Source organism: Citrus clementina, unplaced genomic scaffold, assembly GCF_000493195.1.
Source record: "Citrus clementina cultivar Clemenules unplaced genomic scaffold, Citrus_clementina_v1.0 scaffold_8, whole genome shotgun sequence".
Lineage (NCBI taxonomy): Eukaryota > Viridiplantae > Streptophyta > Magnoliopsida > Sapindales > Rutaceae > Citrus > Citrus x clementina.
The window spans coordinates 24,191,079-24,217,138 of NW_006262022.1; the positions used below are offsets into that span (position 1 = coordinate 24,191,079).

At 36.6% G+C, this 26,060-nt stretch overlaps 5 protein-coding genes across 11 annotated transcripts; 2 read left to right on the forward strand and 3 right to left on the reverse strand.

Annotated features, from left to right (window-relative positions):
- The first annotated feature begins 783 nt into the window (after positions 1-783).
- Positions 784-4,571, forward strand: LOC18033835 (zinc finger CCCH domain-containing protein 40). Its single transcript, XM_006424942.2, has 4 exons — positions 784-1,188; positions 1,806-2,075; positions 2,761-2,984; positions 3,505-4,571. The coding sequence occupies exons 1-4, from the start codon at positions 1,084-1,086 to the stop codon at positions 4,388-4,390; spliced, it is 1,485 nt and encodes a 494-aa protein (XP_006425005.1). The 5' UTR covers positions 784-1,083; the 3' UTR covers positions 4,391-4,571.
- A 2,033-nt stretch (positions 4,572-6,604) lies between these two features.
- Positions 6,605-9,666, forward strand: LOC18035342 (serine/arginine-rich splicing factor SR45a). Of its 3 annotated transcripts, XR_002904303.1 has the most exons (7): positions 6,605-6,854; positions 7,537-7,634; positions 7,724-7,832; positions 7,943-8,092; positions 8,243-8,353; positions 8,591-8,654; positions 8,747-8,798. XR_002904303.1 is itself a non-coding variant. In XM_006424943.2 (6 exons), the coding sequence occupies exons 2-6, from the start codon at positions 7,537-7,539 to the stop codon at positions 9,469-9,471; spliced, it is 1,146 nt and encodes a 381-aa protein (XP_006425006.1). In that variant the 5' UTR covers positions 6,621-6,854; the 3' UTR covers positions 9,472-9,666. The 3 variants fall into 3 exon arrangements, 1 of the variants encoding a protein (XP_006425006.1); XR_002904302.1 differs by having other exon boundaries at positions 8,243-8,654; positions 8,747-9,013; XM_006424943.2 differs by lacking the exon at positions 8,243-8,353 and having other exon boundaries at positions 6,621-6,854; positions 8,747-9,666.
- Positions 9,667-10,360: 694 nt separating this feature from the next.
- LOC18034209 (alpha-glucan phosphorylase 2, cytosolic) lies at positions 10,361-17,393 on the reverse strand. 3 transcript variants are annotated; one of them, XM_024178954.1, is made up of 15 exons: positions 17,144-17,393; positions 16,807-17,032; positions 15,957-16,136; positions 15,461-15,637; positions 15,291-15,376; positions 14,917-15,106; positions 14,449-14,541; positions 13,826-14,001; positions 13,586-13,703; positions 13,379-13,507; positions 12,683-12,901; positions 12,393-12,596; positions 11,566-11,988; positions 11,247-11,437; positions 10,361-10,720 (listed from the first exon to the last, which is right to left on the reverse strand). In XM_024178954.1, the coding sequence occupies exons 2-15, from the start codon at positions 17,014-17,016 to the stop codon at positions 10,594-10,596; spliced, it is 2,523 nt and encodes an 840-aa protein (XP_024034722.1). In that variant the 5' UTR covers positions 17,017-17,032; positions 17,144-17,393; the 3' UTR covers positions 10,361-10,593. The 3 variants fall into 3 exon arrangements, with proteins under 3 accessions (XP_024034722.1, XP_006425007.1, XP_006425008.1); XM_006424944.2 differs by having other exon boundaries at positions 17,140-17,393; XM_006424945.2 differs by having other exon boundaries at positions 17,134-17,393.
- An 811-nt stretch (positions 17,394-18,204) lies between these two features.
- LOC18033789 (calmodulin-binding receptor-like cytoplasmic kinase 2) lies at positions 18,205-20,349 on the reverse strand. 2 transcript variants are annotated; one of them, XM_024179055.1, is made up of 6 exons: positions 20,098-20,349; positions 19,765-19,997; positions 19,520-19,688; positions 19,336-19,425; positions 18,853-19,151; positions 18,205-18,743 (listed from the first exon to the last, which is right to left on the reverse strand). In XM_024179055.1, the coding sequence occupies exons 1-6, from the start codon at positions 20,339-20,341 to the stop codon at positions 18,405-18,407; spliced, it is 1,374 nt and encodes a 457-aa protein (XP_024034823.1). In that variant the 5' UTR covers positions 20,342-20,349; the 3' UTR covers positions 18,205-18,404. The 2 variants fall into 2 exon arrangements, with proteins under 2 accessions (XP_024034823.1, XP_006425009.1); XM_006424946.2 differs by having other exon boundaries at positions 19,765-20,012.
- LOC18034617 (probable anion transporter 4, chloroplastic) lies at positions 20,290-25,539 on the reverse strand. 2 transcript variants are annotated; one of them, XM_006424948.2, is made up of 9 exons: positions 25,087-25,539; positions 24,264-24,490; positions 23,761-24,127; positions 23,429-23,473; positions 23,198-23,344; positions 22,354-22,491; positions 22,229-22,262; positions 21,924-22,103; positions 20,290-20,431 (listed from the first exon to the last, which is right to left on the reverse strand). In XM_006424948.2, the coding sequence occupies exons 1-9, from the start codon at positions 25,504-25,506 to the stop codon at positions 20,316-20,318; spliced, it is 1,674 nt and encodes a 557-aa protein (XP_006425011.2). In that variant the 5' UTR covers positions 25,507-25,539; the 3' UTR covers positions 20,290-20,315. The 2 variants fall into 2 exon arrangements, with proteins under 2 accessions (XP_006425011.2, XP_024034822.1); XM_024179054.1 differs by lacking the exon at positions 20,290-20,431 and adding an exon at positions 21,282-21,648.
- Positions 25,540-26,060: the final 521 nt, after the last annotated feature.

Consider the following 26,060-nt stretch of genomic DNA (forward strand, 5'->3'; position numbering starts at 1 on the left):
AATTCAAGTACAACTGAATCCATTAAGCTTGAAATTATAAAAAAAAAAATTAATTGGATCCGGATCAAATTAATACAGTTTTAATGAATCTCCAAGGCCAAAAATTTTTGGTGACAGGGTGCTTGTCGCACCAAGACTTGGTGCGACAGGTGCCTGTCGCCAGAAACTTTTGGTGCGACAGGCACCCTGTCGCCAGATTCACCCACGACTCAGTTCAGCAAGTTCAGAAAATAACTCATACCACTAAGTGATGCCGATTAGTGTTGGATTTGGATAGATTATGATCGGATTTCACCTTTACTGTTGTCTTTTGCCGTCGACGTTGGTTGATGATTAAGCTGCGTTTTGTTTGACGATATGAGAGAAAGATTGTTACTTTTGGTCTGTAAAGAAGGGTAATTTGGGGAGAAAGGCTTGTGTTTGGCTAATGTTGATAGAAAAAAATTGAGAGGATTAGTTGTGAAAATAACAAAATATTTATGGCTATTTTCATAAATTTTCCCATATATTTTCAGAGGTCATATATTGAATATGTTATATGTAATGTCAGCTCGCGAAGCTACAACTTTATTTTTTTGGTGAAAAAAAATAAGGTCTTTAATTAATTACAAATATTTCGGACAATAGTACCTAATTGGTCAGCGGCAAACAACGGCCAACGGGTCCAAGTGCCGCTACCTAATGTGTTCAAACTTTTCTGTTATTTGTGTAAACTACAAGGGTCCAATTGATAATTAACCCAGTCCCAATCCAATATTCAGCAAGGAAAAGAAGATGAAAAACAAAAAAAAAAAACCTATTTCTGTCCATTCGTTTATTGTGATCCGAAATCACCAAACCCTGCCACTGCCTCCTCTCCTCCGTTCCCCCGTTCCCCCGTTCCCCCGTTGTGCGCGCCATCTCTCCGTCAGTTCATGCCTTTGCTGTCGCACGGCCTCTTGTAAATATACTATTTTCCATTTTCCCCCCTCCCTTCAACTAATCTAGTAACCCACCGCTTTCATATTAGTCGTGCTGGTTAGCAAAGTTATATAAAGATAATTTGAGAGAAGTGAAGGCAGTAAAAAATATATATATAAGTAGATGGCTCATCGATTGTTAAGAGATCACGAAGCTGATGGCTGGGAACGGTCTGATTTTCCCATCATTTGCGAGTCATGCCTCGGTGACAATCCCTATGTTCGAATGGTAATTCAAATTTCAGAAAATTGATTTTTAATTATTTTATTTTATTTTAATTTTAGGAATGGTTCCCTGTAATTGATTTTGATACTTGGCCTGTTTAAGTGCTTTAGCTAGAAATAGACCCAACCCTCGAAAAAAGAAAAGAAAAGAATGATTATATTTGATATGGAAGAGCTGGAATCACCCTTTCACCCTCTTGATTTTGTTAACTTAGACTTCTAATGGTGATTTTCAGATGGGTCGAGTTTGTTAACACCCTGCTTTCATTAGAGCTAGGTCACTTTGCTTTAAAGTGGAACTTCTTCTAGCTAGATAGGATTATGTCAACGGTTAATTAAACCAAAATGTTAGTTATTATTCAATGATTATGGAATTTGGTTTCTTGTTGCAAGCATGTAAACAATTGATCCTATCATATTCTCTTTTATAATTGTCTATGCTGTGTTCAGTTAGAGTTTTGAAGAATATTAGTTGGTGGGTATGAGTTTTAGATGAGGAAAATGTTGTATTGTATGATTTATTATTTATTAAATTTTGTTGCTTTGTAGTGCTTGACCTAGATATGGTTTTGATTTTAGTTTGTTTTAATGTATTGTTGTTGGGGGCATATTTGGATGCAGACCAAAGCAGACTATGATAAGGAGTGCAAGATTTGCACGCGGCCGTTTACTGTTTTTAGGTGGAGGCCTGGTCGTGATGCAAGATTTAAGAAGACTGAGATTTGCCAGACATGCAGTAAGTTGAAAAATGTTTGTCAAGTATGTCTTCTGGATCTGGAGTATGGATTGCCTGTTCAAGTTCGAGATACTGCTCTGAGTATCAATTCCAATGATGCCATTCCAAAGAGTGATGTAAACAGGGAGTACTTTGCCGAGGAACATGACCGCAGGGTATGTGCATTCTACAGTTCAAGCTAGTTCTAGTGGCTTTTATGTTCATGCAGCAAATTTTACTAGTGTTGTTATTTTGTTATGGGATCGACTCGAGCTGCTAATATAAGTTAATATGTGCTGTGATTTATTTATGCAATTATGCTTGTTCCTAGACTATATTTTCAGTCGATGAAATTATTGCAAGTAAAAATGTCTGTTTATGCATGTGTATTATTGCTCTAATTATTTTACGTTTGGTGTAGTGTCGTGATTTCTAATAATCTTCTCGTCATCATTGTTTTTTCTCTTATAATTATGCATTGAGTATGTTTCATAGGGATCAATTATTGGGAATTTGCAAAGTTATGGAGTTGAGTATACCTTCATTATGTAATTTTTGTTGTTCGTATGTTTTGTATATCTGCCGTGGTTGCGGAAGCCCAAATCATTGTTTATACTCTGTAATCCCTCATTTTCTTTCCATATCTCTTAGTAGAGTTCTAATATTTACAAGCTTCTAAGGTGGAAATCTATGTTTGGTTGACTTAATCTTAATGGCAGATCCATACCGATTATTTCGGCTGTAAGCTTTATAGTTTGTAAATGAAAATGTTTTTGCTATTAGTTTCTCTTTTGCGTATATTGTCGATTTCCCAATTCTTTAACTCTATTGTATTATGATTTGTATTGTTGTCCCTTGCAGGCTAGAGCTGGTATAGACTATGAATCCTCATATGGGAAGGCTCGACCAAGTGACACTATCCTGAAGCTTCAGAGAACACAGCCTTACTACAAAAGAAACAGAGCACATGTTTGCAGTTTCTATGTTCGTGGTGAATGCACAAGAGGTGCTGAGTGTCCATATAGGCATGAGATGCCTGTAACTGGGGAGTTATCTCAGCAAAATATTAAAGATCGTTACTATGGGTAAGTGCAATAGTTGATAATCCCTTCAGTCTGGCACACTCTTTAGCTCCTGTTTCTTCCATTGTTTTTATTTATTTGTTTGTTTTCATTTCCTTTCTGATGGTTAAGCATGCTATCTGTTATCCTTTAATGGGATATTATGCTGTCGTGAATTCCCAATTATTTAGTGGTGTCAGAATTTATTTGGCCATTCCTTGGCTGTTGCCCTGATCATTTTGGGTGAAGCTGTTTTTTGTGAATTATTGTACTTTTGAAGGAATGGACTTAGATTCCTGTTTGCTTTGTTTGAAATGGTTATTTCGTTCATTGTCCTTGTGGAAATGTGGGACTAGATTTGGTGTCAAAGAGTGAGGGGTTTGATCTTCTTCTGCTTTTTGATACCTTCGCTTCTCAATCAAATAGTTAAATTATGTCAATTCATACACACCCTTGAGCAAAATTTCATGTTAATGTTAAATGTTAGAAGGTTGCAGTCTTTGCATGAAATTAATTTCATTTTTCTTTTCTGAAATGTTTGCAGGGTGAACGATCCTGTTGCGCTGAAGCTACTTAACAAGGCAGGTGAGATGCCCTCCCTGGAACCTCCTGAGGATGAAAGCATTAAAACTCTTTATGTTGGTGGGGTTGATGCAAGAATCACTGAGCAAGATCTAAGGGATAACTTTTATGCCCATGGTGAGATTGAATCCATAAAGATGCATCCACAAAAAGCATTTGCTTTTGTAACCTACACAACAAGAGAAGGTGCAGAGAAGGCTGCAGAAGAGCTCTCTAACAAACTTGTCATAAAGGGTCTTAGGCTGAAGCTCATGTGGGGTAAGCCCCAGACACAAAGGCCTGAGGGTGAAAGCTCGGATGAAGTGAGACAACAGGCTGCGATTGCTCATAGTGGGATGTTGCCTCGTTCACTGATATCGCAGCAGCAGAATCAATATCAGCAACCTGGTGCTCAGGACCAAGCTGCACCCACCCCCTACTTCAATATTCCTCCTCCACCTCAGCAGGATAGAGCCTATTATCCATCAATGGATCCTCAAAGAATGGGAGCTCTTGTCCCAACCCAGGAAGGGGAGAACAAGTCTGGTCCAGAGAAGCAGCAACAAGGACAGCATTATCCCTATCGACCACCCATGCCGCCTCCACATGGGCAATATCCCCAGCAGCTTTATCCGCCATATGGGTATATGCCACCTACGGCGCCCTACCAGCAGTACCCTCCACTCTATCAGTCTTCAATGCCCCGGCCTAATGCTCCACCATTGATGCAACAGTATCAGCATCAGCATCCTGGGCCACAGACATCTGTACCCCCTTCATCGGCACCGCCGGGGCCTCCACCCGTTGCATCTGCCCCATCGACTTCTGGTCCCCCAGTTTCTGCATCACAAGGGTTACCACAACAGTGAAACTGAAACCATACTGTTGCTTTTTAGCTCATGGCTATCTAATGTAATTTTGGTCTGACCCTCATTTTTTCTATTTTTTGGGAAAAGTCTGCCCCTCTTTAAGACTTTTTTTTTTTTTTTGGGGACCTACAAATTCCATTACTTTTAATGTGGGTTTATACCAGTATTCAGAATTTTCGAAGTTAGTGGTCTTTGGTATCTGGTGGTGGTCATTTCATTACTTCCTCTTTTTGAATTTTTGTGCTAGTTTTATTTTTCATTTTGTAAGTTTTTACTGTTATATATCTCCGGTGTTTTGTGTGGCTCCTGAGGAGGGATGCGTGCATTGTTAGTTGAGTCAAACATATCCTATTTTTGAGGGAAGTTGGATAAGTATAACGGTCTTTTAAATCACCAACTGTAAGAGGGTGGCAATTTATTTGTCCAGGTTGAGTCAAATGTATCCTATTTTTTCGTTGGATAAGTGCAACGATCTTTTATATCACCCTCAACTGGTATAAATTACTGAGCTAGTGTGCTGAGATCAAGGAAATAACCATCCATGACAATGAGCCAATTTAAGCTTAGAGAAGGCACTATAGGCAGGGGTTAGCAAATTCAATTAAAAAATTCTATAAGACGTCAACATGCTCTGCCATTTAATATGATCTATAACAACAACTCAACATCCCTTGAATTTCAGCTCATTTTCAGTTTAATGAATTCATTTCTTTTTCTATGCACCAAATAGGAAGATTTATGCTGAAACTCCCTTCAGCATACTCTTAACCATATTTATTTTGTGGTTGGCAGGTGTGGGGAGTTGCATTTGGATTCATGCTATTATTTCCTGAAAAAACAAATTTAGCTGTTGAAATTATTTTTTGGCATCATATTACTAGTTGCCTGATATCAGTTGTTACGAAAAAATATGTCAATGAGATTCTTTGCTTAATAATGGGAATTTGTATTGAGCATTGGTTTTTGAATTATGGTCATTGGACTCGAATTATGGTCATTGGACTTTAGAGTAATGACATATAGGTATATTTGGCATACCGTATTACATGGGATTATATTATTAGTTAATGTAATGCAATCTCATGTTTGGCAAATTTTTTTATTCATACTATGATGTATCGTAATATAAAGTAATGATAGACATCGTAAATTTTTTATTTCAAATTTTATCGCAAATGAAATGTCATTCATTGATTAGTTGATAATTTTTTATAAAATCTAAGTGAACTAATTTTATTATTCTCATCAACCAATTAATGAATGACACATCATTTAGCATAATTTTTTTGGATAAAAATTTTATAATGTGTAGCATTACTCTAGAATACATCATAATGTGAATAGTTCTGCATTAAAAAAAAACGAACATGGGGTTGGGTTTATGTAGTATGGCACTATTCACATGATTTTTTTTTTACTTTCTTTAGTTAAAATAATAATAAATATATATAATATTAAATAAAATTAAAAACTCAAATAATCCGAAAGTATTAATTTAATATAAATATAAATATTAAAATAAAAATATTATTTTATAAAATACCATCTATATTACATTAAACATAAATATTGTATTATAATTTAATACAATATAATATAATATAACTAGTGTAATACAATACATTGTACTAAAAACGCCCTTATAATATTTATATATATAGAAAATCTTGATGAATAATCTTAATTAAAAAGTTAGTAGATTTAAAAAAATAACAATGAAAGGCATAATTTATTTTCATTTCGTAACTTGATGAAAACTCGACTGATAAAAATAAATAAATAACAAAAGACTCAATTCAAAAGAGCATTAAAATTTAAACTCCACCTGGATCCAAATTCCGACACGTGCTCATCCTCAAGAGTGGTTTCTTACCGTTGGATTGACTTTTCTGAATGGTAAATAACAGAAAAGGATCCTTTCATGATATGATCTCTTCTGAATTTTTTAAAATCTTTTACCATATATCTTTTAGTGGTAGTGTATGAATAAAATTTAATTATTTATTTATTTATTATTTATTAACTATCAATAAATAATTAAGTTATTTACTCAGAACATGATGAAATCACAATAGAATCATGATCCGTAAATAAAAAGCTACGTTAACCAATGAGGTCATACTTGGCGTTTTCCACATTTTCCCTCCTCCTTAAAAAAAAAATTAAAAAAAAAACTCTTTGGTTAAAAAATTGAAAAAAACTCAACTATTACGTGGCCCACTCTGAGGTAACGCATCAGCTTTTACGGACGCCAAAGAAGAATCCAAAATGGAATTAAATGTTGCGTCACGTCCGCTTCTCTGGAAACTTCTCTCAAATCATTCGCAATATAACGCACTTGCTTATCAACGTTGTTGAATTTAGTGATAAGATCTTGTGAGATCGAAAGAGAAGCGAACTCTAACCCAAGGAAGAATCTCGAAACACACAGGCAAGAGAGTAGATTTTACAAGTACTTGATACGGTACGTTCCTCGCTTTTGTTTCCGCCATAGTTATTTGTAATTTTGATTCCCGATGAGATCTTTAGTTTCATAGAATTTGCTTTTAGTTATTTAGCAAAATTAATTAAAATTCAAGTAAAAGTAGTAGAATTGAAATTTTCTGGTATAATTTGAATATAATATTTGCAATTTTTTAGCATGTTGGTATAATTATTTGTTTCCGGAAATTAGAAATACAGAACAGAAGATTGAGAAGAGTCTTGAAAGGTAGATTTTAGATGCTAATTTAGAATTGTATATCAATTTATTTTACAATTGGAGCACTAAAGTTTCTGATATAATTTAATTAGGATGCTGGCAATCTTTAGCATTTTATGTATAATTCTTTGTTTCTGGAAATTGGTGAAACAGAAAATTGATTAGGAGTTTTTAGAGATATAATTTTGATGCGATCTTAAAATCTAATTTTAAATTTGAAGATAGTTTTATTTTTCTTTTTCGATGTTGTAATTTTGTATCTAAATTGAAGAAGAAAGGTCTCAAGTGTATGTTTGGATGAAGATTTTGTGTTTAATTAGTTTGTGTAATTGTATATGTATTTGTAAATTAAGTGGCTTTTTTTCTAGTAAAAAAATGAAATAGAATTTAATATCACATGCAATTGATGATTAAGAATGACGTCTTGGCTTTTGATTTGTTATAGATGTCTTACTCTAGGAGGTCAAGGTATTCACGCTCTTCTTCACCATACAATAGATACGGCAGGTCAATGTCTAGGTCAATGTCTCGCAGCCGATCAAGGTATTATATATGCTCTTCCTTCGTTCATTTTTCTGTTTGTGCTGGTTTATTAATTTTGTGAATGTTTTCATTTTAAATTTTCTTGGCAGGAGCCGATCAAGTGATGCGGAAAATCCTGGCAACAATTTGTATGTAACAGGATTGTCACCTCGTATCACCAAAAGAGAACTTGAGAAGCATTTTGCAGCTGAGGGAAAGGTTAGCATTTTATTCATTGTTTTTCTTTTCCATTACTCAAAAGGCTGATGAGTGAAATCATGGTTTGATGCTATGTGAGAGTGATTCTTATGTGCTGTTTTTGTCTTTAGGTGATTGATGTTCACCTTGTGGTCGATCCGTGGACAAGAGAGTCTCGTGGTTTTGGGTTTGTTACGATGGCCACAGTTGAGGAGGCTGACCGTTGCATCAAGTATTTGGATCGTTCTGTTCTTGAGGGTCGCATCATTACTGTGGAGAGGGTAATAGTTTACACAATTCAAGCCTGTTGGTTTTACTGATGGATTCATTGAATTCTTGATTATTGTTCGCTTATCACTGTATTCAAATTTCGGATGATTTGTTATTGGTTCTTGGAATTTGAAAGTTGTTTGCTTCTTTCGACTTTGAAGTTTTTGTGGCAGCAGGTTAGCTGTGTGTAGCAGCTCTTCACCAAACTCCAAAAGTCATACAACTTAACAAACAAACAAATCAAATACATCAACAAGAATCAGACTGTTAGGGTTGTATGCCCTGCATTTCTCTCTTCTTTTAGCAATTAAATCTTGTGCTGTTCAGTTTATTATTATAATGTTGATAATTGAATCAATTTTATGCAACTAAGTATACCTGAATGTATTTGTGATATATCCTATCTATTAAAAGTATAGGGAAAAAAGCAAGGTAACAAATGCATCTTCCAGCCATCTCCTTTTTGTTTATTGGTTTGCTAATTCGTCCATCTCACTCATCTCTTGTAGGCAAGGAGGCGGAGAGGGCGAACTCCCACTCCAGGAAGGTATTTGGGGCTGAGAACCATTCGTGGTAGGTGACTTATGCCCTATTGATCTTGTAATGTTACATATCTTTTAGTAGGTAGTTGTGATTATCTCTTTGCATTGTTGATGTTGATGCAGTCTGTCGTCGATCACCTAGCAACTCTCCTCCTCGTCGATCTCCAAGCTACTCTCCTTATCGTTGGAGCAGAAGTCGTTCTCCCAGTTATTCATCTGAACGGAGCAGGGACAGATCTTACTCTCCTGACTATAGGAGGAGGAGGCCTTACTCCCCTAATTATAGCCGGCGTAGATCATACTCATCTTACTACAGTCGGCGCCGTTCTTATTCTCGTTCCCGTTCCCCTTATAGTAGGTCTCCAGATGACCGCGGCTATCGGAGGTGTGACCGTTCTTACTCTCCATATGACTCCAGATATGATGACCGTTACCATCGGAGGCGTGATCGATCATACTCTCCATATGACTCCAAATACGATGACTGTTACTATCGGAGGCGTGACCGTTCATACTCTCCATCTGAGTCATCGGATGGCCGATACTATGGAAGGCACCGTTATCGTTCAATTTCCCGAAGTCCTACACCGCCGCGAAGGAGAAGCTCTAGGAGGAGCTATTCACGTAGTATTAGCCCCAAACGGAGGATTAACTCAAGAAGCTCGAGGAGGAGCTACTCTCAGAGTGTATCCCCAAGGCCTAGGAAGAGTCTTTCCTGTGGGGGGTCATCCAAGCGGGGTAACTCTCGAGGGAGCTACTCTAGGGGCCCTTCTAGGAGCCCAAGTGCAAGTTCTAGATCTCTCTCAAGATCTGTTAGCTCTAGGTCTACTTCACCGAAATCATCATAAGATGAACTTGACTGTCCTATGTATAAGGGCTGTGCTTTATAGATATCTGGCCATGCAGGCATCCTTCTGCATATGTGGGAGTTTATTCTTCAGTTTATTCTTCAGTTATGCAGTGACCTAGTTTGTGACTGTTATTAATAATTGGCTTATGGCAAATATTAACCCCTGATATTATTATGAGCCGTCTTTTCCTCCTGTTTTTTTCGCAATGTTTAATTTTGATTGACTTAGTTTTATTCGATGTCATGACTAGCAACTTGTTTCTGCGATTGTGGTTTTGTTCTTCATGCTGCAGGGGTGGGTTGGATTCCAAATTTTATGATTTTGTTTAGGCTGGCGCTAAGTTACGTTCACGTAACTTGCGTCCCTCTCACGGTTATAGTTACCGGCTTTACCAGGGATACTGTAACTGTGAGAGGGACGTAACTTAGGCCCTCCCTTTTGTTTATTATGGCCTGTTTAAAGATCCTGTTTAAGTCGATTATACCTTATTTATTTTCACTTGATTTTACTGCCAAAATAAGATTTCTGATGGTGCCTTGTGGATTCTGTGCCTGGATTTTGGATATTTCCTAGGATCTTGCTCCATGCAAACCCCGTTCTTTTTAATACCGGACGCGTGGTGTGACTTTCATATGAAGTGTTGTAAATCATCGATGCAGGTGCATTTCGGTGCTCGGCTCCATTTATTCAATTTTATAGTACAGAAACAAAGATTGCTCATGCTACACGGCATTTGCAGTTCTTCGAGGAGCCAGAATGTTACATGTGGATAGCCGGTGCTAGCCCACAAGCAGAGCACGATCTTTGGGGGTAAAAGAAAAACAAAAAAACAAAAAAAATGGTATATCATAATTCCTTCGTACTATATCTGTAATGACAAATGATGTAATTCTTCAAAACCTGGAAATTCTTATAAAGATAGAATTGTTTAAGAAATTACAACTTAAAACTTATCTGACAGAGCGATGTTTGAGTAATCAAATGATGGTTAAGACGGAGAGACAAGTTTAGTTAATGATCCCCACAGATTGTGGATTTCCTTTCATTTTCTTCCCATCTTAATACATCCTTCCAAGAAATTATATAACCTATTGCACATGAAATTTTTTTGCACTTGAATCATGCTGTACGGCATTCTGTTATGTTCCAGATTTCCTTAGCATACTGTGCAATTGTGCGATCACTGCTGAATTTCCCACTGCCAGCTGTACTTAATATAGACATCTTCAGCCACTTCTTCCGGTCCCTGACAGGAGACATACATCGCAATAACATAAGATACAATATTAGAATTTATAAGTATATTGAATATCATAAAGACAGCCAGGATACAAGAACGAAACAGCAACTTGAGATCATTAGGGTTCACGTTTTATTTTAACTTACAGACTCAGTTCAGTTTGAGCTTACAGCTTATGTTGGCTAGTGAGCTAAAATTATTTGCTTTCACAGCATGTCTGTCCAACCTCTACATTTTCCTTTTGTATCAAGCTAGGGGAAAGTTAAAACAACTTCATGGTGTGTGGTTTTCTTGTAAAGAAAGAGTAAGTTTGATATTTTAGATCTAAGGAAGAGTGTGCCTCGTTTAGGCTGGTAAAAGAAACACATTTGTGTTTGAGGAAAGAGAGTGACAACAAGGTCAGATGTCATCAAAGTCAGTCTCGTAAAGTTTTTATATATGATTCTTTTGCAAGCAGATAAAATACTGCATTACAAGTCTATTTCAAAATATAATACTTTTGGACTTGATATTAGGATTGCGAATGTCTTACTTGTAAGCTTGGTCAACTCTGTCCTGAGCCTCTAAGTAACTTGGGAAGTCATAACCAACTAGAAAATAATCACCACGACCATAACCAGTGTTCCCCTCCAGGGAATCAAGAAGCGGGTTGTAGTCATAGCTTCCAAATGCTCCACTTCTTATAAATTGCTTGGCCTCTTCAAACCGAGGATCTGGTTTGAACTGTATGATTGACATGGCTAATGTTAGACAAGGAAATTCAAGTCGCATGGTCAATACTTGGTATCATCTCAAAATAAAATATTGGCTGTTTAATCTACTGAACTAACGGAAGAAACAGAAATTCATACCAATCCATCTTCTCTTTCCTTACGCAGCTTAGGGACTTGTTCTGCTACTGCACCAAAGAGAAAGAAATTCTCCTCTCCTATCTCCTGCCTGATTTCCACATTAGCTCCATCCAATGTTCCTATAATGAGGCAACCATTTAGAGAAAATTTCATGTTGCTTGTGCCACTTGCCTCCATGCCTGCTGTGCTAATATGCTGAGATAGCTCACTTCCTGGAATAAGCAACTCTGCAACAGAGACATTGTAATTTGGAACAAATACCACCTTCAAATAACTATTGACCTCAGGATCGGTGTTGACGACTTCACCAACATCATTAACCAACTTTACTATTCTTTTTGCGTTTGTATATGTTGCAAATGCTTTCCCTCCAATCATAATGGTGCGTGGAGTAGTTTTCTTCCGCTCCTGAGGGCTCATCTCCTGTCGTAGTCTTTAAGGTTAGAGTGAAATTGCAGTACAATACATGCTTAAGACAGAACAAACAAATATACATGAGTTATTTAAAAAAAAAAAAACCTAATATGCATGAATGTACGAAAACAAGTTTACGCATGCATATCTTTGATGAAAGTTTTATTACATATACACACACTTATTCTTGCCAAAGTTGAAAATACAGAAATGAATCCATGAAAAATACATAAAGATGGATGTGGCATTTAGTAGAAACAGAAGGAATGGGCATCGTGGAGAGTTTGATTATAAAGATCCTGGTATTTGGTGAATTGAGCTACAAAATTGGTCTACATGACCATATTTGAATGATAATTGTCATTAACAATGATTAACAACTTACGACTGGAAGTGTCATAAGCTTATAATACCTTCAACTTCTTGTATCTGTAGATTGCGCCCAAAATATTTAGCAGTTGTCTCTTGTATTCATGAATGCGCTTGACTTGTATGTCAAATAAGCTATTAGGATCAATCGTTACACCTGTTACTCGCCATATGTAGTCTGCCAAATGTTTCTTACTGGCCATCTTAGCAGATTCCCATTCAGCTTGGAGTTCTGTGTTGTCAGCAAACTTTAGAAGCAAGTATCAGTAAAACAACTACATTATCGCTGATTACAGGAATCATTTCCTTCTAGAAACTTTTATTTCATATATACCTGACGAAGACCTACAAGCAGGTCAAGGTTTGTAACCCACTGATCGGTTTTTAACCATTTTGTGATAATTTTGCTGAGCTCAGGATTGCAAAACCGGAGCCATCGACGAGGAGTAATGCCATTAGTTTTATTTTGGAGTTTGTTTGGCCATAGAGAAACATAGTCAGCGAACAAGTCGGCCTTTAAGATATCACTGTGCAACTGAGCAACACCATTTACCTGTAAAGGGATCAGCTATTTTAGGCTAAAGACTTAGATCAAATCCAATCAGATCCAAAAAGAAAAAGAGGCTCCCCACTAAAAAAATAAAAGGTAGAAGAGAGTTAAAATAGTTAAGGAATGACAAATCAGGGACTGGAAAGAAAAGTAAATGAATGTATCCGAACTAATAGTCGTTCAATCTTTCAACCTAACAATAATAAGATCTACATGGAAAACTATGACCTTTAAAACTCAATCTTTTGCAATGGGTGATTGTTGGATGGAATAAATACACCAGCAATAAGATTATATTCTAACAATCAAAAAAGATCTTTTTCAGACGGAGAACATTTAAAATTAATAGCTTTAACAAGATGATTTACATTTATTGTGCAACAGCTATCCATATATCAAATATTATCAGCAATAAGCTCAAATTCTAACAATCAAAAAAGATGAACTTCATCTTAAAAGTTCAAGGAATAGACCTCTTACCGTATGCGCAGATACTACACATAAGTTTGCCATCCTAACAACCGGCTTTTTGGGATTATTATCCAAGATGCACATGCTGGGAATCTTACTCTCAAGGTCACTCCTTGTGGAACGGACCATTGCAATGAACTGCAAAATATAACAATTAGAATAAAATACATCACTTGTAGAAGACAAGATAACAGATAAAAGATGTGGGGGATATACTCTCTTGTCAATCTCTTCAATTATTTCCATATGGCGAGGAAGAAGCTTCCACATTACTGCTTGTGACCACTTCTCAAGTGCTTCAGGAAGTACTGTGTGATTGGTATAAGCAACAGTCCTGGTTCCATTACATATTTTTCACTGATTAGGTCCCAAAGCAATTGTGCACCACAAAGGCCAAAAGCAACTTCAGCAGCAGATGCTGTAAATTGAAAATTTTCAGAAAATAAAGCAAGGCACCTTGTTGTTATATCCCATGCTTCATCCCATCCAAGTCCTTCCTCATCCATTAGCAATCGCATCAACTCTGGAATTGCAAGTGTTGGATGAGTATCATTCAGTTGTACAGCTACCTTGCTGGGAAATTCAGACCACTGCCTTCCACTTTTCCTCTCCTTGAATCTAAGAATCATATCCTGTATCGAGCTCAAATTTAGAACCAAAAGGAAATAATAATATATCTAATATTTAGTCTCAAAATCAGTAGTACAATCAAAAGAAGGATAGCATCCTTGAGGGCAGCGAACAAAATGTGAGATGATGAATCTAGGGTGTTGAAACAACTCTATTTGTACACCATTTGAGTAGAAAACTGCACTTAGCAAACATGGAAGAATCTAAATTTATACATTTTGTTTGAACTCTAAACCTATAAACATGTTCACTTCTTATGAACTAACAAATTCAAGTTAATTCCATACATCACGGACTAAATCATTACATAAGATTGGCATGAATCTATAGGTGTAGATGGTTTATCTTCAGGTTCTGCAGACGAAGTGTAAACTTAACTAAATAGCAAACGGGCACCGAGCCAATTTACCAGCAGGCCTATATAGTCATTAAAGGCTGAATTGACCAACCTGAAGTGAAGCACTGCAGAGAAAGAATTGTTGTTTCAGCCTTAAAAGCTTCCCTTCTTCAGTAGAATCCCCGGGGTAGAGCACAGTACAAATCTGCATGTTAACCCTTTAATGAAGGTAAAAATTATGCAAACATGCAAAGGGGTAGACTTGGACTAGTAGTGTGGACTGATAAGACTAGACCAAGGAAAAAAACGATCTGTTTCCTTTAAAAGCTTGGAAACAGAAGATGGTCATTTATAATATTCTTTCTATACAGCTTAAATGAAAGAAGGGGGAAAGAGGAGAGAGAGGAGCTTTTTGATGTTGAGTTTTTTAACCAAGAAAATATCTATATTTAAGCAGAACCAAGAAGGTGATGGCTGAAGATTGTCACTCAATTATCATAAACTAAGCAAAGTAGGCAATTTCATAGATGGGCAAATTTTCATTAGATCATATTCACTCTCAGGATTCTTGATAGCTAACCTGTTGAGCTCGAGAATGAAGCTGTGCAGCAGATTCGTATTGTCCATCATTAAACTGAAATAAATTGAAATCCTCAGCGCTAGCTTTAGCGTCCCAGAGACGAAGACTGATAGTGTTCTTGGTTTTGTACCCTGGAATTGGTATATCATAAGCTACGGCTTGGACAACTTCACCCCCAACCCATTTTCTCCTGTAACACATTCAAAGGTAGGTATCACTTGATGAATTATATGTTTTAGAGAAACCATACTGCTTGTGCACTTGGCAAAAGCATTGGAAATACATCAGGGATACTTCAAAGATGAACTTATAGGAATGAAAATGTATTAACCACTCCACTCTATGCAATAATTAATTCTAAAATTAACACTCACGTTCCATTTGGATTAACCATAACACTCCCAAAAAATCTGACCGGAAATACCACATCATGCCTGACAACTTCCCAAGGACTAAATTTCTGCAACATTACCATGAAAGTAATCCATAAGCAATTTTCCAAGGAATAAGAAATACAAGACGGAACCTCCAAGTAGAGTTAAACCTCAAGCCAATCTTCAGCAACTTCTTCTTGACCCTGCTTGGTGATCTTCTGCTTGAACAGCCCATACCGGTATCTCAAACCATAACCCCATGCAGGCAAATTCAATGTTGCCATGGAGTCTAAGAAGCATGAAGCTAGCCTGCCCAGCCCACCATTTCCTAGTGCAGCATCTTTTTCCTGCAAATTTCCAATTCAAATAACATCATCAACTTTCTGAACAGTGTACCTGAAGTTGGATCCATATCAAAGTCCACTGTAAACCAACAGCAGAAATTTGGTAAGATTTGAGGCCCTGTTAATAGATCAACTGATGGCTACTCAACCACAAGATAGTAGGATTGTCATTGCCTCAATAAAAGAGAAAGCGTAGAGTAAAAGTCTGATTTGGGGATGCCATAGAGAAAAGCGAAAAGACCTTCATGCTAGAATTGGAATTAATATGTTCAACACCATCAAGATCATGCCTTACGAAACCACAGGCCTGAAATCCATTTACCTGTTCAGCTATCTCCTCAAGGACATGCCCCAAATTATTTAAAGCATCAGCATATGCATTCTGAATGTCCAAACTGCCAATTGCATTAGTCAAAGTCCTTCCTTGAAGAAATTCCATTGATAGGTAGTATGTTTGCTTCGGATCAACTTTATTAAAATGGTGGTATGTCTCATTCCATTGCTGTCAAAACAATCAAATGATAAACAAAACAAAAACATTTAACCTATTTGTAAATCATGATTTAAAATTTTAGAAAATATCACCAAACTAATCATATCATGAAGTAATTACAGCTTTGTGTATCTCAGATCACAAATCGCAATATCATGCATGCATTAAAGTCAACCATGCAATGATTCATGGATCATTTCCTTATAGTCTATCCAGCTAAAAAGCAAAAGTAATAACGGAGCTGCTGTATATTTCATGAGTTTCTATTTCTACGATAACGCAAACTCTAAGTCGTGTCATTAAGGTTATAAAGAAAATGAGTACTACTACACGTACAAATTAACTACACAAACTCATCCATACAAAGCGACATGACATGATTTCACTAAAACAATGAAAAAGCATTTTCTATTCTCTCCCATTATTTCAAATAAAAATAACATATCAAAAAAGAATCATGACATAACCAAACAGATCTAACCACATAAAAAAATAAATAAATATCTACTTATATACACTCAGAGAGAAGGAAGTAAAGGAAGCAAACTGTAACTAAATTTCAAGTCATTATCAATATTATATATATATATATATATATATATATATATATATATATATATATATATATAAGAAGAATAAAGGATGAAACTTCACAAACATGATAGCTTAGAAATTTTACTTGAATAAGACGATCGCGGACACTCTCCGCCGTGGCAAAGAAAGCTTGCTCCGGCTCGAACTTAGTCGGCGAGAAATGAGGACTGTACTGCACGTGGTAACTTATATTTGATGCAATCGCCGATGGTTCATTAGCCAATGGATTCGCAGCCGCCGGAATTTTCGCCAGTTTGGCCGCCTCATTCTTTCCGTTTGCTTTCGCATCCGCCATTTGATTCCACAAATTACTGCTAGTTCCAGGAAAAAAAAAATCCAAAACATTTTTATAAATTTCAGCGACCTATAAATCAAATTGAAATGAAAGTTCGATAAGAAATTGAGAAATTACAATTACTTGCTTGTTTCAGAAGCTACACGAAACGGCAAGCAGTTTAAAACGTAAATGAAGTGTAAGAGAAGATATTGTTATAAAGAAAGTATTGGAGTGAGAAAGAATATGCTAAGAAGAGGAAGCGAACAAGAGCTTTGAAGCGATTGTGTTTCTAAAGGGAAAAAAAATATCAGAGACTGACGATCACGATCGCACGAGAGTGAGTGAGTGAATAGAGGTCATTGCTACGAGAGCGAGGGGCGGACATGGCACGATTCATTTTTGGGAATGGGGCGCTTTTATATGATTATTTTCTTTTTTGTTTCAAACATCAAGAGGACACGTGGAAGCATTTTAATGGATAGAGCGGGTACTGAGATGTGGGCCCCGTTTGGGCGGGTTGATCGATTCACGGATCTTGAGCAAGTGCAAAGATCACGGGTTCGAGGAGCGCTGGACGGCTGAACAAGTGGACAGACGAACGTGTCCACGTCGTCAATTTTTTTTGTAAAGATAGTTTTATGTTTACTCTTGTTTCCATTTCTTTTTGCCTCTCAAGAAAATTGTGATGCAAATAAAACCAATTTTCTTTCTTTTATGCAGCGCATCTCACTTTGACTTTTTTTTTTGGTTTAAATATTTAGTACTAAAAAAAGGGGTAATGTCCAAGTAATCTGTCACATTATAGACACAATCAATTTTGCACATTATTTGGTTAGTAGAGTACGTGTACGTCCGAGTTCCAACTGCGCGGATGCTTTCAACCAAATTTGGTGAAGACGATTGTGATGATTGATGTAACATTTGCGGCGAAAAAATGCCCGAGTCAAATCATGGCAGGTATATGCATGTGAACGCGCTGGCTTTTTCTTTTACAAGAGTATCAATCAGCGATTGGAAAAGAAGCTTCACAAAGGATATTCATTTCTAGAAAGGATCAGGTCTCGCAATAACTTGACAATCTAACATGTAATTATTAGCAGCTGAAGGAGTCTGTTGTATGTCGTAGAGAAATCGCTAAAATTAAAGGCATAAGTCCACAAGTAATTAATTAATAATAATGTTAAAAATAAGTCAAATGTAAGGTAAGTTATTAGACTCTTAAGTTCCAAGGTAAGAATTTAACAACAGCATTAAAAACAAATCTCCAACAATATCAAAATGATGGAAATTGAAACATGCTCAATAAGCCCTCCTCACTTGAGGTCTGTTCATCAATCACTTCGCACGTAGTATAAGGAAATTTACAAGAACATGATGTGAAAGAATTTGGAAAGAATTAGCAAATTTCATGCAGAAGTAAATTTATAGCTATCACCTTCATCATTACCGAATGAAATGTGCCTACTCTTCTTCTTTGCATCTCCGATGGGATAATGTGACTCAGAAGCAGAAGCAGGGGAAGAAGAAGAAGAAAAAGAAGAGGGTGCTTTTTCTCTGAAATCTTTTCGAATTTTCCATAATATCTCCGCACATTTCTTCATGGTAGGTCTTGATTGTCTCGTAGGCACGAGGCATACATCAGCAAGTCTAAGAATTTTCTCTACTGCCATGTTTGATGCTGGGGTCCTCCTTAGTCTTGGATCCATTACAAGTATTGCATCTCCTGCTTTTAAGCACTGCATTGCCTGCATTGCATACATTGGTAATTAAATTGTAGTGCTCATGTACTACATAAAGCAAAGCATCATATGCTGAAGGTATGATAACAAAATGAGAGGTCATGAGAGTACTTACCCATCTTATTGTTACTCTCTCCTTTATTGGTTTCTTTGATTCAATTGGGTATCTTCCTGTCATCATTTCAACAAGCAATACGCCGAAGGAGTACACATCACTCTTTTCAGTAAGTTGATAAGTCCTGAGATAATCAGGATCCAAGTAACCAGCTGTTCCTTTCACTTGAGTAGAGATGTGACTTACAGCAGAATCTTCTTCTGACATTCGAGCAAATCCAAAGTCTGTCACTTTGGCTCGGAGCTTCTCTGTAATGAGTATGTTTGATGCTTTTACATCTCTGTGTATTATAGGAGGATCTGTTGATTTTTAGCAAACAAAATTCAGATTTGCTTTTACAATTCCTAAACGGTGTGTATATCTTATGGCCTAGAGATGACAGCTCTCGATTCAAAATTTGAAACGTATACATTAACCATGACTAAGAAACTATCTAATCTTAAATTCTAGATTGAACTGATATTTGTTTTATGATGTACATACCAGAATATGTATGGAGATAGGTGAGAGCATGAGCCACATCAATTGCAATATCCAAACGTTCCGCTAGTTCAAGGCCATTTCCTCCTCTACCTATATCATTAAATGGCTTTTCTTTAATTAAGAATCTTTAGCCGGCCCCAAGGTCATTTATTAGTTTCATATTTCAGGGTTTGCTATGACTTACCATCTAAATGTTCCCGAAGGGTCCCATTGCCAACATATTCAACAACAATAATCCTCTCATCTCCATGCTCGAGAAATCCGAACAACTTCACCAAATTCAGATGCTCGATCTTGGACCAGGTCAATATTTCATTCTTGAACTCCACCAGTAAGTACTTGTCATGCTTGTTCTGCCACAGTATTGACATTGTCATGCACAAAGATAGATAAGACTCATAAACGAAGAATATGACTTTAATTGTTTACCTTTCTAGCACGCTTCACGGCAACGACAGATCCATCCTTGAGCTTTCCCTTGTATACCGTTCCTGATCCGCCTTCCCCAATTTTATTTGCTGGTGAGAAATTTTCAGTTGCCTTGTATATCTCTTCAAAGGAGAAATTGATTGCGGTGGCCTGTCCACTCTTGGAACTAGGAGAAGAAACATAGGAACACGAGGACTTTCTTGAACTCTTAGTGTTACTTTCTGTTGAATGATCTGTGGAATTCGCATCTGACAGGAAATTTTATAAGTGAAAAATTCATTCAACTAAACCTATATCATAGTCGCAGATTTGCACAATGACAGAATGACTTACATGACAGTCTGCTGACTTGACTGATACTTCCGCTGTCATCAATTGCACCATTTCTGATGTTAGACTTTTGTCGCCTGGGAAGAAAGATTCTGAATATTGCTGTTACTTTCTTGGCTGCACCTATGATATAACTCAGGCCAGGGAAAGCGTGGTTATTGTTTTTACTGATATTCCCATGACGGGTATCAGATTTCTCTTTCATTTGGCTTGAGTAAACGTTACGAGGACTTGGTGTTTTCTTCATCTGCAGAGGTCGTGGTTCTGAGTAATCTGATCATATCTTTTGCCAAAGTTTGAAGGAAAATGGCTTTAGCTGTGTCCATGTTTTGTGTGACTGTATTTTATGTTTGAAGACCAATTCAAGCGGGAATAAATATTATTTACTTGATGTGTAGTGGATGACATACGGTAAAATAAATATAAAAATGAAACAATCAAAGGCAATTGTACTCGGGAAATGAATAGAATACATCGCCAGTCAACACTGGAAAAGGTTGAATGAGTTTTTTTTCTTTTCTTTTTTTTTTCAAATTGTTAAATCTAAATTCACTATATTGTAAATACAAGCTGAAATCTATTAGGAGTTTAGGAACCTGGATATAGACGCATATCCCACTGCTAGAGGTATGCCGAGTATTAGTTCAAAAGTCTACTATTAGTAATGTATTTGAGATGGGGATTAAACTAAGTCTTGTAGAAGCTCTAACTCATTAAGCATCAGTAATCCAGGCAGCAAATTTCCCGCTAACACGCTGTGATCAACCCAATTCTACTCTTTAAATTTTCTATTCTTGTTGGATACACCCTGGAAAATGCGGTACATTTATAGCATTTGCAGATTCACACAAATCCCACGCTGTCGCGACCCGAAAGATAATCAAATCTCCAAGCAGATTTGTTCGTTTATTTATTTATTGTTATTATTATTATTTTGCAATAGCCATTGAATATGACTGCTACGTGTTCCAACTCAGCCACTAGCTCTATCAAATTTCCCATTGCTCGAAATGCTCTGCCGTCTAACGACTATACAAAAAAGTTGTTCTCAGTAGACAGACAGGACTGGCTTTTGTTAACTGAATATTAAACATCGACAACTCTGCTTTCTTGAAATATGACTTAGGGCAGCTAAACCCGAGTTTAAGCTCAGATTATTTATCTGGTAAAGGTCAATAATCTTTTTTCAAATATCACTTAGGGCAGCCATGGCTTCGTTCTTTTAAGTAAGCAAATTAAATAACAATTGAATGGCTACACTGGATGAGAGATCAGAAAATGAAGCAAGCACGATCTCGTCTCTGAAAACGAGAATATATATAATCAAATGAAAAGGTAAAAATGAAAACTATGCCTTGAATAAATGCACTTTTTATCTTACCTCATACAAGATGCTACAACTTTGGTACAATCAGGGATGCAATTATGCAAATATCATACCCTGTACAATTCTTTTATTTTGCAGGGAAAAAGAAAAAAGAAAAAAAAAGCCCTTTTCTTTTAATACAGGATTCAACCGCTATTTGGCAGGAGACTTGGACGTCGTTCATAAAGCTGTTAAGCAAAATTTAGTCAAACGTGTTTCAAGACAATAATTGACGGAATCAAACTACTTGACTCAATTTAACAGAATAACAAGTAAATAAAACAGGTAGTATAAAAGATGGTTGTTAAATCTTTGATTTTATGTAATTATAATTTTTTGTTCAGCATGTTGCTCAAATACCAAATGACATCTTAATAGCCTTGCTAACCTCCGATAAGATCTGATAAAACAAAAACCAAGCTACAGAGAAAAGAAAGAAATCATTGTAATAGAAGAAACTCACCAGCTTCATCAAAATTCACTCTCTCTCCTGTAGAAAAGATGATGTAGAAAAGGGCAGAGAGGAAATATAAGAGCGATGTGAGTAACAGAAACCCTTGGAAAGAGCCCACAAGCTCCACAAAAAAACCAGCTCCAACTGTTCCTAAAATGGCAGCAAATGTTCCGGCAGTATTTGAGATTCCTATCACCAGAGAGAGAACATTTGTTATCAATTCAGAGATTTAGAGCGCTTTTGAATATTTCACGAGAAGGAGAAAATGTGACTATATGAGATCAAACATATACAAAGAAACAGATTTCATATACCGTGTAAAACACCAGAATATTGGGGAGCAATCTCCTGTAACAGAAACAAAAGAGTGACAGGTTAGAAGAAAGTGAAAATGTAATTTTAGTTCATACTACAATTTCTGTGTTATTAGAACCTAAACCTGAAGATTCACAAGAAAACCCGAGTGACTGAAAGATTTCATTCCAATGGCTAAAGTCAGCCATGCAGACGCCATTACTGGACTTTTTGCTGCAGTTAACCCAATAAGTGCAATTCCCGGTGCGATAAAACCAATTGACTGAAAAAAAAGCCATGGATCCGATTCTTACAAGAAGAACAATGACATAATAAAAGAGTTAATGAAATACAAGAAGAAAGCAAACATTCAAAGGAAATTGAAAAGTAGTCTATTTCGCTTGCTTTCCAAGTTCACAAAATTTTCCGAACCACTTCATTAATACCAGTGTGCTTGACTGTAACTATTTTATAAATGTGTATACTCACCACCCATGGAAGGAAAAGAAAGCATCATGCAATCAAAACCAAGAAAGAGATACTGAGATAGCGTGACGCCTAAGAATATATTTCAAGAACTGTGACCGACAAGACTTTGATAAATTTTCTTATTTTTTTTCCAAAATAAATTTTACTTTCACATGCACAGTTTTAAAGAAAAGTAACTGTTGTTGGAGAACATGACAAGATAAATGTACAATATAATTTTTACAAGCGCATTCACTGATTGCAATTTTTAATTTCAATTCCTTCTTTTCCATGTCAGAACCAAATTCTTTCAAAACTATGGTTATATAGCATCATATAATATAAATCACATGCTAAGCTTCCTTGAAAAAAGTTGGTGTGATTTTTCTTTGACTTTTTATATTATCAGTGAAAAAAAGAGAAAAGGAAAAAAAAAAGGATGTTACCAAGGTAGGCTCATGAGCCCAGGATAAAAAGACAGACCCTTAGCAGATATACACTGATGGCATTGAGTAGCATACCTGCAAGATCTTGCGAGTCAAAGTCACACTTGTGCCCCTCTGTATCAACATGTCTGACAATAAACCACCCAAGTATCCTGTAAATGCCATAACACTCCAAGGAACAGCACTAAACCATGATGCTTGTCTCAGGTCAATATGATATACCTGGAACCCATAAAAGGTCTGTGTTCAAGTAGGTATGCTCCAATCATGATGAAAAATCATGGACAAAAAATTATAAAGCCTTACAAAGTTGAAGTAGATTGGCATCCACGAAAGAATAACAAAAAAACCCTGCAAAAGATTTTTCAGAAGATTAGTTTGCATAACCATTTACCGCATAAAAAGGAGGGAGTATAATGCATAATACACATCTTCAAAACCGGTGGAAATATTTACTCCAACCAAAATTCTCCAATTACTAAATTGCTACTTTATCTGTTAAAAAGCAGGTACAGCTTTACCAGAAAAAGAAGCAATAAATTGCTAAGGCTAAATTTTTCCCTTTAAACATAACTTTCTACATTTTTCCCTTTAAACATAACTTTTAAGAAAACTAAGGAAAGAGGTGCATGCATTACCCAACTATGCATGGCATTTGCAACGATTATGGACCATGTAGGCATTTTTGAGAGCAACCGCCTGAAAGGTGGAATTACTGTTGCTGGCTTATGTTTATTTCCCATCAGCAAGGGCTTCTGTTTCTCTCTCAGTATATACTCCAACTCATACTTTGATATGTGCGGATGTCGATCAGGGGTACTTGATGTTGCAGACAACCAAACCAAAACCCATAGAAATCCAGATAATCCAAAAATTACAAACGGCCCAAAAATACCAGCTTGTGACATGAGAATTGGTGATAACACCAGTCCTATTGCATTTCCAGATGTAAATCCACCCATTGCAATAGCAACAGCCCTAGCTCGTTCTGTTTGAGGAAACCATCTAAAAAAGCATAGGAGTTTCTCTCAACATTTCTGCTTCACAGACCTTTTACTTTAATACAGAACTTAATTACGGGCACATGATGTCATGTGTTTATCAATTTATGCAAATCATCATCAAATAGCAATGGTTTTACCTTGCAACCATATTGTTCATCGCAGGAAGAGCCACACCTTCTGCTAGTCCAACAACAGCTCGCATTGCCAGCAGAGCCAATAAAGAAGTATCAGCAGCCCAAGGAGTAAGAAAAGTAGCTAATGACCATAACGCCACACCCCATGCCATGACTATCTTCCCACCATAATAATCCACCAAAGTTCCTCCAGCTATCGGTGAAACCAGGTATCCCCAGAGGAAAGATGACTGCCGCAAGTGTTCATTAATTGGTCAGATAAATGTGAGCGGTTTTAATCGAAGCATGCTTATCAGTATCACAATTGATTATTTGGAAAACATCTCAAGCCTAGATTGGACCTGTAAAAAATCACTTCACAAGAATTGACATTGCTTCCCAATTAAAGCTCAAGCATAGTATCCATTTTCATTTGCTTGTCATTTGTTCATTACATTTAAGATGCTCTAGTCATTTGTTCACTGCATTTAAGATGCGCTCTCTAGTGGAAAATTCTAATCATTTTCCAGGACAAAATCCTAAAGGTTGCCATTTTCAAAGCTGATACCTGCCACGAGGAAGAGCAACTTTATCACATGTTCATTTGATTTATTTGCGAAAAAAGCACGCCAAAACATAGTCACTTAATTTTTTTTAAAGAGTTTAGTAACTTCAACATGCAAATCTCTCGAAGCTAAGGACATAAACAATTTCCAGTAACTCATTTATGCTCACTTTCCTCAGCAACCGAAAAAAAAAAAGCTATGAACAATTGAAAAAGGCTCAATAATTATGACAATTGAAAGTGATATAAGTCAAAAAAACAAAGAGAGGGGAAAAAAACAACCTGAACTATACCGGAAAACGATCGGCTCCAGCCATGAGCAAGAGACAACGGTACAATCGCCACCGACATTACAACTCTATCAGCATTACAAAGCGCCAGCGCCAAAGCAAGCATCGACACAACTTTGACTCTCTCCGAAGTAATAAACTCCAGAAAATTCGGCGCCAGCGCTTCATCCTCGTTCGGCGCCAAATCAAATGACTTGTCGTTCGATGAAACTCCCGTCCTCACTCGACATCCGACAATCGTACGCAATCCAACTGAGCCACTGTTCGAAGAGACGTTTCTGAAGAGTTTTCGGTTCGTTGATTTGTAAGGAAATTGTGAAGAAAATTGAAGGTTGATCGATTTAATTCCGATGAATTTGTTGTTGATGTGAACGTAAATTGGTCGATACGTTGAGAGTGAACAAGAGCTCATGTTGAATCTTGAGTGTGAGTGCGAAACTCTGAGCAAGCCGCCAGGAATTAAAAAAAAACCGTTGAATCTATGTAATGGCTTATATACCCTCGCGTTTTTTAATAACTGCGACGGTAGATTAGTAGTTTGTTGATATTTGGAGGGTTGAAGTGTAACCGCCGATATTATATTCAAAATTAGGTGTTTTATCCGTTTGGCTCGTCACCGTGTCGTGGTGGTGAACGAAAATGATAAAAAGGAATTAAACAGTATTATTACTTATTATCCATTTTTTTTGTATTTGATAACATTTTCTCTACAACGTCCGACCAATCTTTCTTTTGAAAACATATACATGTCTATCCTCTAACTGCTGATCCCGCTAATCAAATGTCGTAGTTTCCAATGCCACATGCGCCATCAGCTAATTTTTTTTTTTGTTTTTCAAGTAACAACTACTCCTTCGCCTACTTTTTTGGGATAAGCTCTATTTAAAAGTCTAGATTTTAGAAAATTTAGGTAGATTTTGAATTGTAAATATTAAAAATAATAATGTAAATTACAAGAGATAAATG